General features: G+C 42.9%; 1 protein-coding gene across 1 annotated transcript in view; it reads left to right on the forward strand.

Annotated features, from left to right (window-relative positions):
• The window catches only part of TBATA (thymus, brain and testes associated), a 59,223-nt gene that overhangs the window by 36,526 nt on the left and 8,767 nt on the right, over window positions 1-13,930 (forward strand). The window contains exons 4-7 of the mRNA XM_060768847.2: window positions 2,512-2,603; window positions 8,493-8,657; window positions 9,674-9,755; window positions 12,304-12,460. Of these exons, the coding sequence (XP_060624830.2) occupies window positions 2,512-2,603; window positions 8,493-8,657; window positions 9,674-9,755; window positions 12,304-12,460 (496 nt within the window). The remainder of the gene's footprint in view (window positions 1-2,511; window positions 2,604-8,492; window positions 8,658-9,673; window positions 9,756-12,303; window positions 12,461-13,930) is intronic.

Genomic DNA, 13,930 nt, shown 5'->3' on the forward strand with positions numbered 1-13,930 from the left:
ACGTTTCGCCTGCATCTATGGCAAGCATCCTCAGAGGTAGTGAGGTCTGTTGGAAATGGGAAAAAGGGGTTTATATATCTGTGGAATGGCCAGGGTGAGACAAGGGGGCTTTTGTAAGTTGGGCTGGGTGTCTCACCCTTTGTCTCACCCTGGCCATTCCACAGATATATAAACCCCTTTTTCCCATTTCCAACAGACCTCACTACCTCTGAGGATGCTTGCCATAGATGCAGGCGAAACGTCAGGAGAAATGCCTCTAGAACATGGCCATATAGCCCAAAAAAACCCCACAAGAACTGAGTGATTCCAGCCATGAAAGCCTTCGACAATACATTGATCCATCATTGTTTGAGTCCACAGTACTCTCTGGATGTAGGTGACTATAACTCCCAAACTAAAGTCAATGCTCACCAAACCCTTCTGTTGGTCATGGAAGTTCTGTGTGCCAAGTTTGGTTCAATCCCATTGTTGGTGGAGCTCAGAATGCTCTTTGATTGTAGGTGAACTATAAATTCCAGCAACTACAATTCCCAGGTAATAAAACCAATTTTTTTGAGTGATGGTCACTCCTTGGGTTAGTAGGAGTCTTGTGGCCAAATTTGGTGGCAATTCATCCAGTACAGTAGTTTTTGAGTTATGTTAATCCCACAAACAAACATTACATTTTTATTTATATAGATTTATGTCCCATATTTTTTCCAAAGAACTCAGAGTGGCATTTGTGGGTTTGTCATTTTATCCTCACAAACATCTTATCACATTGGCTCCAGGAATCGTCATGGATTGTGGTGAATGTGGTGGTGCCCAGAGGGGGGAACATGTCACCCCATGCCCCGCATCACCTGGCTTCCCCCTTACCTGATCCTACGGAAGGAAGTGCCTGCCACCTGGCTTCCATCCATTGATCCCTATGTGACACAGGAAGCTCCCTGTGTTGCTGCTGTGGCAGCATACGAAGGCTACTCTCAATTTGTGCCATACAACCCCACTGGAATTAGCTGTATGCCATTGGATGAGCTCTATGGGACAAATGGAGGGAACCAGCATATTCTACCTATTTTGGTCAATGTGATGAGGTTGTAAGAGAGAGGGATTGATGAAAGATCACACAATGAGTTCCATGATTCAGTCAGGATAAGAATATGGATGTCTCCAGTCTCTATTCAACTTACTTACTTACTTACTTAGGCGATCCCTCGTTGGGCAAGTAGGATAGTCCTCCAGGATCAGTGTAATGGCAGTGGGTCCGTAGGTGACTGTGGAGCCTGCATCTTCATCCACAGTGAGGGCATTGGTTTCCAGGTGGAAGGCAATCCCGAACTGGTTGGCTTGGCACTCCTTCCTCTTGGCACGTTTCTCTCTTTCACCCTCCATTCGTGCCTCTTCAAATTCTACAGCACTGCTGGTCACAGCTGACCTCCAGCTGGAGCGCTCAAGGGCCAGGGCTTCCCAGTTCTCAGTGTCTATGCCAGAGATTTTAAGGTTGGCTTTGAGCCCATCTTTAAATCTCTTTTCCTGTCCACCAACATTCCATTTTCCATTGTTGAGTTCGGAGTAGAGCAACTGCTTTGGGAGACGGTGGTCGGGCATCCGGACGTGGCCAGTCCAGTGAAGTTGATGGCAGAGGACCATCGCTTCAATGCTGGTGGTCTTTGCTTCTTCCAGCACGCTGATATTTATCCGCTTGTCTACCCAAGAAATTTGTAGGATTTTCCAGAGGCAGCTCTGATGGAATCGTTCCAGGAATTGCATGTGACGTCTGTAGACAGTCCACGTTTTGCAGGCATATATCAGGGTTAGGAAGACAATAGCTTTATAAACAAGCACCTTGGTATCCCTACGGATGTCCCGGTCCTCAAACACTCTCTGCTCCATTCGGAAAAAAGCTGCACTTGCAGAAGCTCAGGCAGTGTTATATTTCGGTGTCAATGTTGACTTTTGTGGAGAAGTGACTGCCAAGGTAGCGGAAATGGTCAACATTTTCTAATGTTACACCATTAAGCTGTATTTCTGGCATTAGAGAGGGATTGGCTGGTGACTGCTGGAAGAGCACTTTGGTTTTCTCAATGTTCAATGACAGGCCAAGCTTCTCGTATGCTTCTGTGAAGGTGTTTAGAGTGGCTTGTAGGTCTTCTTCTGAATGTGCACAGACAACGTTGTCATCAGCATACTGGAGTTGTATGACAGATGTTGTTGTAACCTTGGTTGTGGCTTTCAGTCTGCTGAGGTTAAATAGCTTGCCATCTGTCCGATAGATTATTTCCACTCCAGTGGGAAGCTTCCCATCAACAAGATGAAGTATCATAGTGATGAACATTTTAATCACAACAACACAGCACTACTTGTTATCATTTTCAGCTGCAAACTTGAAGCAACTTAGGTATGACAAATGCAAGATATAACAGGCCTACTAACAGGTCGGTGCACTGCCATTGTGTTATATGATTATTTTTCCCTTTGTGCTCTTTTATTTCATCTTTTTGACTTCTTCTTGCTTCTCCACACACACAGGCTCTTTGTCAGATGCATGGCGAGAAGAATTGAAGGAGCTCGCTGCAAGAGTGACTGCTACTTCTTTTACTAAGAAGGAGAAAAAGGAGACAGTAAGTAGAAACACTGGGGTAAATGGGGTTGCAGGTCATGAGGCTGCTTTGCTGTGGCATATGATCAAATCAGCACCGGGACTGATAGTGACAACCACAGAGTAGGGGAACTCTGACTTTTTTTGTTGATGGTTCAGGATGTGGTTTCAGGAAGCTCACACCAGTCATTAGCCAGCATGCAGAAAGTTTCAGTAAATAGGAGAAGTTGTAATTGTTTAACATCTGTTGTTTGGTAACCCTTATGTTCTGCCTTCCTCTAATGAGTTCAAGGCAGCAGACAGGGCTTTCCTCCCAATTACTTTAATCTCACAACAGTCTCAAAAGGACAGTAGAGTCTTGCTTATCCAACATAAATGGGCCGGCAGAACGTTGGATAAGCGAAAATGTTGGATAATAAGGAGGGATTTAAGGAAAAGCCTATTAAATGTCAAATGATGTTATGATTTTTACAAATTAAGCCCCTGGTGGCGCATTGGGTTAAACCCTTGGGCCAGCAGAACTGAAGACCGACAGGTCGCAGATTCAAATCCGGGGAGAGTGAGGATGAGCTCCCTCTGTCAGCTCCAGCTCCTCATGTGGGGACATGAGAGGAGCCTCCCACAAGGATGGTAAAACATCAAAACATCTGGGCGTCCCCTGGGCAACATCCTTACAGGCGGCCAGTTCTCTCACACCAGAAGCAATTTGCAGTTTCTCAAGTTGCTCCTGACACACACAATCCCCCCCCCCCCCGCCCCAAATCATGTCTTACAACAAATTGACAGAAAAAGCAGTTCAATACACAGTAATGTTATGTAGTAATTACTGTATTTACAAATTTAGCACCAAAACATCGCAATGTATTGAAAACATTGACTACAGTGACACGCTGTTTGTTTTTCTGGGAAGCAATGCGCAATGAGCCTTTCCACATGCCGGGCACCCGCCGCGAGGAGCAAGATACAGTCGGAGCAATTGGACACTGTGCCTGATGGGAAAAGTCTCGCCCTTCCTGGCAGGTGCCCGGCACACGGAGAGGCCCACAGCCAGGCATGTAGCTGCGGGGGAGGGAGGGGGCTTGAGGGGCTTCAGCCCTCCCCCGAAATTCTCAGGGTGGTCCGCGAGAAGGCCTTACTGTTACATTATTTAAACTGTTATGTTTATTTATATCATGATCTGATCGCCATCGTTGATATATCCCATATGTATGGGGGTATTGGAATAATGATGCAAAAGGTTCGTGAGGGTAGTGCCTCCCCCCCCCCAAAACAAAGTCAGCACCCCCCCCCCCCGGAATCAAAATCCTGGGGCTACTGGCCTGCCGCCTGCCCACAGTGCATTGCTGCCTAGAAAAACAGCTGTGGATCCAAGCAGGAGGCAGACTGCATTGGATAATTTTTGAGCTACAATTGGTTGAATTTGTAAATATGGAAGGCTAAATGTACCTTACTGTTCTAAAAACCAAGACCAAGGAAGCTCCAATCCAAGGGAAAGGATACTGTATAATATATAAGTAATGAAAGATCTTCACATCTAGTTATTGAAACCAGAATGTGATACTTTGGGAATCATTCCCAACAGGCATGTAGCCGGGGGGGGGGGGGGGGAGCTTTGGGGGCTTCTCATGGTGGTCTGCAAAAAGGCCTTACTGGTACATTATTTAGACTGTTATGTTTATCCATATCATGATCTGATCACCATGCTCAATATATGTCATATGCATGGGGTATTGGGGTAACGATACAAAAGGTTTGCTAGGGTAGACCCTCTTTCACTCAGACTCAGCCCCCCCCCCCCCCCCCATCAAAATCCTGGCTACGGGCCTGATTCCCAGTTAAAACTTTGTGATCGATAGCTACACATGACTCAGCCTGTCTAGTCAGGTGAAAAGCTAGTTTTTAAACTGTATCAAAGAGTTGACAAAATGTGGAACAGAACTGGGAAAGAGTTCCTCCAAATTAGTCTGAGTAGACAAGAAAAGAGAATATTATGATCCATTCCAACCAAGACTGGAATCTTGAGGGCAATCTTTGGGGAAAGTCTGTGCAGAGGATGAGCAAAGAGCAACCATGTTACATAGCATTATGATTCCACTTTAACTGCAAAAGTTGCATTCTATCAAAATCTGCAGTTTGTTGTTTAGTAATGCACTAGATTGTCTGAGTGTGAACTTTAAATGTTGTTGTTTATTCATTCAGTCGCTTCCTCATGGACCAGCCCAGGCCAGAGCTTCCTGTCGGCCGTCACCACCCGCAGCTCCTTCAAGGTCAAGCCAGTCACTTCAAGGATACCAACCATCCATCTTGCCCTTGCTCGGTCCCTCTTCCTTTTTGTTCCATTTTCCCCAGCATCATTATCTCCTCTAAGCTTTTCTGTCTTCTCATGATGGGGCCAAAGTAATTCATCTTTGCCTCTAATATCCTTCCCTCCAGTGAGCAGTCGGGCTTTATTTCCTGGACTGGTTGGATCTTCTCGCAGTCCAAGGCACTCTCAGAATTTTCCTCCAACACCACAGTTCAAAAGCATCTATCTTCCTTCGCTCAGCCTTCCCTATGGTCCAGCTCTCACATCTGTAGGTTACTACGGGGAGTGCCATTACTTTAACTATGCAGATCTTGTTTGACAGTGTGATGTCTCTACTCTTCACTATTTTATTGAAGAGTGATTTAAATACTTTTCCCTACCTAAACCACAAATCCTGGGAATCCATAGAACAAAACCATGGCAGTTAATGCAAAATCATTGGGATCATCACTGTTCTGACATGGCAGAGGCATCCAAACAACAAGTAAGAAGGAGAAGGTATCACCTGATCACTCAGGCCAATGTCAAAATGGAACATCTTTGCATCATCTTGTTATGAAATATCTTGTAATTCTATTTACATTATAGCAGTTATTTTAAAATCTGTTGCTGTACACATAAGTTAGCAGATGAAAGGTTTATGCAAACTTTTCTTTCATCCTCTTCCTGGCTAGTACATTTCCTCAACCATTTTGATGATGGATCAGTGCACACCATCGTACACCTCGTTCAACTCTCTTGAATGTTACCTTTATAAACACAAAGATCTTGTGGATGGATGGATGGATAGATAAATAGATAGATAGATGATAGATAGATGATAGATATATAGACAGATAGATAGATAATTCAGTGGCCTTCTTCCCTCTCTGCTTTTAGCCACCAGTAGATGGCCCACAAACCTTGGCTATAAAAATAAGAGAATTAGTACTAAAAAGACAGATACATGCACTACCATTCGTGTGAATGAAGCCTCTTTCTTCTTTGTTCTTATGCAAATATTTCAAACAGAAATATTGTTGAGAAAGGAATAAACAACTGGGACCTTCACTGGGACCTTCAAGGGAATCTCAGTGTTTCTAAAAGCATAAAAATACCTTAAAATGAAAGAACTATTTCAAAACATCCCAATGAAGATAGGGGATGTTCAGTGGGCATAATATAATACCTATTTTGGGGCAGGGATGGAAACTTGGGGATGACAGGAACCGACCAACCTGCCTCACTCTGGCATTCTCCAGGTGTGCTGTGTTATTTCAGGACTGGGCAACCTTAAGAAATCAATGGAATCTTCCATCCTTAGTCCAGTATCAACCTCAGTATCCCATTGTTGAAATCAGAATGGACACATTGAAAAAGAAAATGTTTTGGGGATAAAACAAATAGTGGGGATGCAACATTTATTTAAAAGGAGAACTGTGTTCTCCTGGAGGACTTTATCACACGAGGCACACAAATTGGCACTGCATCTGGATGACGGTCCCTATCATACAACATCAGATGCATCCTGCTGCTGGTTTGCTTCCTCCCTTGTTTTTCTCCCGTCCTTAGCCAGGTAAAACCCATCAATAGCTCACAATTCTGCCACATTCCCACTACCTACCATAGTATGATGGGCCCCTTCTGCTTTTTTCCGATATGGCAGCAGTAACATAACATCAATGCATTCTCATCTTCTCCTTCCTCCCCTTCATTATTCCCAAGCTTGTGTGTGTGTGTGTGTATGTGTGTGTGTGTACTAGCTGTACCCACCAACCTTCCCTCTTTCTTTCTCTTCTTCGTTCTTTCTTTCCTTCCTTTCCTCTCTCCCTCTTTCCTTCCTTCCTTCCTTCCTTTTTTTATTTTCCTTCTCTCCTCCCTTCCTTCTCTTCTTCTTCCCTTCCTTCTCTTCTTCTTCCTTTCCTTCCCCCTTTTTCTTTCCCTTCCCCTTTCTCTCCTTTTTTCCTTCTCTACCTCTTTCTCTCCTTTCTTCCTCCTCTACCTCTTTCTTTCCTTCTTCCATCCATCCTTCCTTTTTTCCTTCTTCCTTTCTTTCCTCCTTTCTTTCCTTCTTCCATCCTTCCTTCCTTTCTTCCATCCTTCTCTCTTTCCTTCTCTCTTTCCCTTTTCTCTCCTTCCTTCCTTCCTTCTCTCCTTCCTTCCTTCTTTCCTTCTCTCCTTCCTTCCTTCCTTCCTTCCTTCCTTCCTTCCTTCCTTCCTTCCTTCCTTCCTTCCCTCTTTCCTTCTCTGGGGGTGGATGAGGCTACCACCAGACCCACCATTGTTCCTAGCTCCTGCTCTGGATGAAAGAGGGAGGGAGGTTGGTGGTGCCTCTCCCGCTTACTATGTTCTCGCACAGGAGGGGGCGGGACTATGGAAATCATTTGTGTGCCTGTGCTGTGTTGGCTTCTAGCTTTTTTGGATTTTGAAGATCTTTTAGTTGTTTTTTAGTGATTTATTTTGAGTAATGGTCACTCCTTGGGTTAGTAGGTGTCTTGTGGCCTAATTTGGTGTCATGTCATCCAGTCATTTTTGAGTTATGTGCATCCCACAAACACACATTACATATATGTGTGTGTGTGCTGAATTATATAATTGTTCTAAAATTAATATTAAAATTATTTCTGTACAAGTACAGAAATGCAGGTTGCAAGGTTGTGCTTAAGTATGATTGCAAAACCACAAATTGGTTAACTGGCACAATTATACTAAGAGAGGTGTGATATGGAAGGTATTCATCCCAGTCTGTATCTATGCTGGTATTACTATAACAGAATATCAGGTTGGCATGATAAAGTTCTGAGACAGTAGGAGTAAAAAAGAAATAGGAGTAAAAATAATGATCGTGGTTCCCATTGAATTATGGAGTTGGAAAGTAGGACTATAATAATAATAACAACAACAACAACAACAACAACAACAACAAAACTTTATTTTAGACTGCCCCATCTCCCGGAAGGGACTCAGTGCAGTTGGAAATTATTTGGAATCCGCATACAGCCCAGGGTCCATATGATTCTCTCCCTGGACTCCATATCTCCAGATAGCACAGCACAATTATGCAATTTCACCCTTGTAGAAGCAACATTCCACCTCACTTTGAGAGTGCCACATTGAGGAATGGTGTGTTGGGTATCCTTCTCAGTGGTGGCCCCCCGGCTAGTCAAAACGTGGCTGTTTGAGCAAGCGTTCACAAACACAGAGCAACGGATATGGATAAATGACATAGGAAATTGACGATGGATGATGGAATTGGACAATGCTTGACAATAAGGAGACGCCAATGATGTTGTTTTTATTGCTGTTGTGGTTTATGTAATTGTAATGTTTTAAATTGTTTTAAATGATTCTATGTATACTGTTTTGTTGGAAACCATCTTGAATCGTTGATAGGCTGAGAAAGGCAGTATACAAATACAGCAAATAAATAAATAATAAATAAATAACAGATTTATTTATTATTTATTTATTTACGCTATTAAATTTGCTATTTCTATCCTGCCCATATCAGCCCGAAGGTGACTCGTGGCGATGGAGTTCATTTTGGCATAGGTAGGTTCCACTTATTCCAGTCAATCTGCTTTATGGTCTTCCAAACTTGATTTTGCCTTGCTGTTTTATTTTAAGGCCGAGAAATCACAAAGAGAGACACAATACTCAGAAGAAACAGGACGCCTTATTCCTCCTCCTTCTCGAGCCATAACTCGTCATTCATCCCACCGCACACATAAGAACAATGCCAAGAACAGAAGCAAAGATGCTACTCTGGCTTTTCAGGACCAAGAACTGATAGTAAGAAAAACATTACGAATCTTATTGTTCCTATTCCATACCACCAGTAGATTATAAGAATCTGATATAGGCTATATTGTCATAGGAGCCCCCGGTGGCGCAGTGGGTTAAAGCACTGAGCTACTGAGCTTGTTGATCGAAAGGTCGCAGGTTCGATTCCAGGGAGCGGTGTGAGCTTCCGCTGTCAGCCCTAGCTTCTGCCAACCTAGCAGTTCGAAAACATACAAATGTGAGTAGATCAATAGGTACCGCTCCGGCGGGAAGGTGACGGCGCTCCATGCAGTCATGCCTGGCACATGACCTTGGAGGTGTCTACGGACAACGCCGGCTCTTCGGCTTAGAAATGGAGATGAGCACCACACCCCAGAGCCAGACATGACTGGACTTAATGTCAGGGGACTACCTTTACCTTTACCTATATTGTCATAGGAGTGGAAGAACTGGGAAATAAATAAGGTTTCTGTTCAGAATAAGTTACAAATTAAAATATATAGACAGCATGCATAACTATGTCCAGCATCTGTGGGAATATTGGAGTGATGCGGTGTTTACATAACAGAAAGAATAAAAAGGTGATGTTGTATTTCGAACGATATGTTCCCTTCATTGGTTCTCTTGCTTTCATATAGTCACTCACACCAGTACTTAAGAAATTGCTTTAGCAAAATATTTTTTTAATATTACACTGGTAAAAGATAGGATCATAGCAATAGTCAGAAACTTGGGAGGGGGTGGAGGTAGGTATTGAAGAGAGTTTTCGGCCACTTCCACAAAGGCAATACTTCAAAGCCATAGTGGACCCTCTTGTTCTGACTCTTGCCTAAGATTTTAGGGGAGGGGGTTGTATCAAATGTGCAACAAATGGTAATTTAGCACAAAGTCCACAGCATTAGGGGGGAAATCAAGATAAGCCTGTGTATGCATATATCCTTTTGATGCTCTATTTGCCTACCTTTCAGTGTCACGCTGACCTGATCATGTTGACACTTTTCCACACTGTACTCTTCTGCCAACAGATTTTGGAAATGCTGTGTCAGATCCTGCAGACAGACTCCTTGACTGCTATTCAGCAATGGCTTCTCACTGCTGGTCAAAGGGGTGAGAAAAATGTGGAACCAGCAAAGAATCAAACCGCTGCTTGTGATCCCAGACATTCCAAACCTGGTTGTCTTTACCATATTCTCAACCATCTAATTTTGTTTTCCTAATTCTACCTAATTAACTATTATCTGATGGAATGGTACTTTTAGGACAGGTGCAATGAATGATATATATGGCTGGTTAGCTAGACAGACAGAAGCATAGTGCATACTGACACAGGAAAGATCAAAATAGTATTCTACTACCACATCACTTGATGTTAATCTCAATCAAGTTGGTCTTGACTAATGACAACCCTTTGCATGAAAGGCACAGACATAGACACACCTCAGTACTCTTAACAGGCTTGCAAACTCAGATTTGAGGCTTTCTTGATTGAGTTAAAACAGCTAAAACTCTTTCCTACTGCCTCTAACTTTATCAAGCACTAGACGTCCCCTGCCAGGCATTGCTGTGGCCCAGTCTGGTGATCTGGAAAATAAAGTAATGAGAAAGTGTTGGATTCTGATATATGTAATTTCTTTATGCTTGTGAGTAAACAGTATTTCTTGCTGTTTCTTTGTCAGTGTTGACATGCAACATATAATTGTCCCAGTAACTACAACTCCCAAATGTCAAGGTCTATTTCCCCCAAACTCCATCTGTGTTCATATTTGGGCATATGGAATATTTGTTCCAAGTTTGGTCCAGATCCATCATTGTTTGAATCAAAAGTGCTCTCTGGATGTAGGTGAACTACAACTCCCAAACTCAAGGTCAATGCCCACCAAACCCTTCCTGTATTTTCTGTTGGCCATGGGAGTCCTGTGTGCCACATTTGGTTCAATTCCATCATTAGTGGAGTTCAAAATACTCTTTGATTGTAGGTGTACTATAAATCCCAGCAACCACAACTCCCAAATGACGAAATCATTTTTTTTAGTGATGGTCACTCCTTAGATTAGTAGGTGTCTTGTGGCCAAATTTGGCAGTAATTCGTCCAGTGTTTTTTGAGTTATGTTGATCCCACAAACAAACATTACATTTTTATTTATATAGATTATTGCCTTTTTCACATGAGTACATACATCAGTGTAAGTATGTGTGCTCATATGCGTGCCTACCTTCAAGTTGCTTGTTGACTTATAGCGACGCCATAAATTTCGTAGGATTTTCTCAGGCAAGGGGTAATCAGAGATGGTTTTATCTGTTCTTTTCTATGAAATGTAACCCAAAGCATCTTGTATTTGTTGGAGGTCTCTTATCCAATATGGTTGCCCTGTTTAGCTTCCATGTTCAGACATGATCTGGTGCCTTTAGGATATTTAGTAGGCCTGGGTAACAACGCAAAAATTTGTTTCTAAAATCGTTTTGTAATTGGGGTTTTTTTTTGTTTCGATATTTAAAATAATTACAAAATTTTCCAAAAAAAAGTTCGGTATTTACGAAATTTCGTAAATATTTACAAAACATTTTGTAAAGATGGCGCCCTTTTTTTTCAATATTTTTTAAATATTTTTTAAATTTAATTATTAATTTAGTAGAATAGGGAGGAGAAATTAAAATTATTATTAAGGAGGGAAGGCAGGCACTCACTCTGGCGGGCCCTCTAATCAAGGTGGTCAGTTGAAACATTCACACCTCGCTCCAGCAGACAAGAGTCCTTTGTCCCACCCTGGTCATTATTCCACATAAATATAAACCCTTATAAATATAGACCTCTGAGGATGCTTGCCATAGATGCAGGCAAAACGTCAGGAGAGAATGCCTCGCTCGCCCCTCTCGCTCGCCGCTCGCTCGCCCCTCTCGCTCGTTGCTCGCTCGCCCCTCTCACTCGCCATAGATGCAGGCGAAAAGTCAGGAGAAAATGCCTCTAGGCCATGGCCATATGGCCTGAAAAAACCTACAACAACCCAATCAGGGACATCTAATCACCTCTCAACAAAAGATTGCTCCAGGCACTGCCAGGCCATCAAATGCTAATCAAGGTGGTCAGTTGAAACATTCACACCTCGCTCCAGCAGACAAGAGTCCTTTGTCCCACCCTGGTCATTATTCCACATAAATATAAACCCTTATAAATATAGACCTCACTACCTCTGAGGATGCTTGCCATAGATGCAGGCAAAACGTCAGGAGAGAATGCCTCGCTCGCCCCTCTCGCTCGCCGCTCGCTCGCCCCTCTCGCTCGCCATAGATGCAGGCGAAAAGTCAGGAGAAAATGCCTCTAGGCCATGGCCATATAGCCTGAAAAAACCTACAACTCAGAGAGGAGAGCTCCCAGCAAGCATCGGCAGGCGGCCATCTTACGTATTTCCGAAATGGACGGAAATACAAAATTTTTTGGCGCCTGCCGTTTCGATATTTAAAAACACTTCCAGGTTAAAAAAAAGTTTTGTAATCGTTTCGTAATTCAAAAAATAACGAATTTTTTAACAAATTACAAATTAACGAAACGAATTGACCAGCCCTAATATTTAGGGAAATGTATTTTGACACATTCTCAAGCAAACTGGGCAGGTAGGAGCTTGCAATTCATACAATGTTTCATTTCCATTCTCTACAGATAAAGATCTTGTCATGGGATTGTTGCAGATTGCCACAGCCAACCTTCAGACACAGGAATGGGCCACTAGCATGGAAGAGAGTTGTCCACAGTTGTCCCCAAATACCTCAAGCTGCTCTTCTAGCCTATACAACCTTGGGAAAAATCACTTGAGAAGGTCATCACTTTAAAATCCTTTGAATGCTCACTAAAATACATTACTCTATTCAGATTTTGGAAATTAACAAACTTTGGTGTACAACATAGAAAGAACTTCTGCACAGATACTTTTTTTAGATCAGTAATTCAAGGTGCTTTAGCAAATGTTGCCTAACCTTTAGGCAAAAAGTGAAAATAAATCAAGACCGCCCATTCAGTTCATAGAATCATAGAATCATAGAATCAAAGAGTTGGAAGAGATCTCATGGGCCATCCAGTCCAACCCCCTGCCAAGAAGCAGGAATATTGCATTCAAATCACCCCTGACAAATGGCCATCCAGCCTCTGCTTAAAAGCTTCCAATGAAGGAGCCTCCACCACACTCTGGGGCAGAGAGTTCCACTGCTGAACGGCTCTCACAGTCAGGAAGTTCTTCCTAATGTTCAGATGGAATCTCCTCTCTTGTAGTTTGAAGCCATTGTTCCGCGTCCTAGTCTCCAAGGAAGCAGAAAACAAGCTTGCTCCCTCCTCCCGGTGGCTTCCTCTCACATATTTGTACATGGCTATCATATCTCCTCTCAGCCTTCTCTTCTTCAGGCTAAACATGCCCAGTTCCCTAAGCCGCTCCTCATAGGGCTTGTTCTCCAGACCCTTGATCATTTTAGTCGTCCTCCTCTGGACACATTCCAGCTTGTCAATATCTCTCTTGAATTGTGGTGCCCAGAATTGGACACAATATTCCAGATGTGGTCTAACCAAAGCAGAATAGAGGGGTAGCATTACTTCCTTAGATCTAGACACTATGCTCCTATTGATGCAGGCCAAAATCCCATTGGCTTTTTTTGCCGCCACATCACATTGTTGGCTCATGTTTAACTTGTTGTCCACGAGGACTCCAAGATCTTTTTCACACGTACTGCTCTCGAGCCAGGCGTCACCCATTCATGATTTTTTACTCTTAGTCCTTAGCCCAAGCAAAAATGGAAAGTCGAAAGTTCTCAAATACAGGTCCAATCGACTTTCCATTTTTGCTTGGGCTAAGGACTAAGAGTAAAAAATCATGAATAAAGGAAATTGAGACAGCCCTCTAGGAATCTCTAGGTCTTCCGGGGTGATCCAATGGTCAACTTTCTGCAGAAAGTGACCATAAAGTCACCCTGGAGGATTTAGAGATTTCTGGGGGAGGGGATACATGTTAATCAAATTAATGAATAATCAAATCTGCAAAAGGCACAAAGTGGAGACCTGTCTGTACTATCAAAGCTCATAAAAGTAACTTTATTGAATTACAGCTTCCAAACCATAATATCTATGCTGACTTGGTAATCCTAGAAGCTGTCATTCAAAAAGCATCTACAAATTCTAAGCACTATTAAAACACCAAGTGGTGGAGGCTCCTTCTTTGGAAGCTTTTAAACAGAGGCTGGATGGCCATCTATCAGGGGTGATTTGAATGCAATATTCCTGCTTCTTGGCAGGGGGTTGGACT

This window comes from Anolis sagrei, chromosome 3 (genome assembly GCF_037176765.1).
Source record: "Anolis sagrei isolate rAnoSag1 chromosome 3, rAnoSag1.mat, whole genome shotgun sequence".
NCBI classification, from domain to species: domain Eukaryota; kingdom Metazoa; phylum Chordata; class Lepidosauria; order Squamata; family Dactyloidae; genus Anolis; species Anolis sagrei.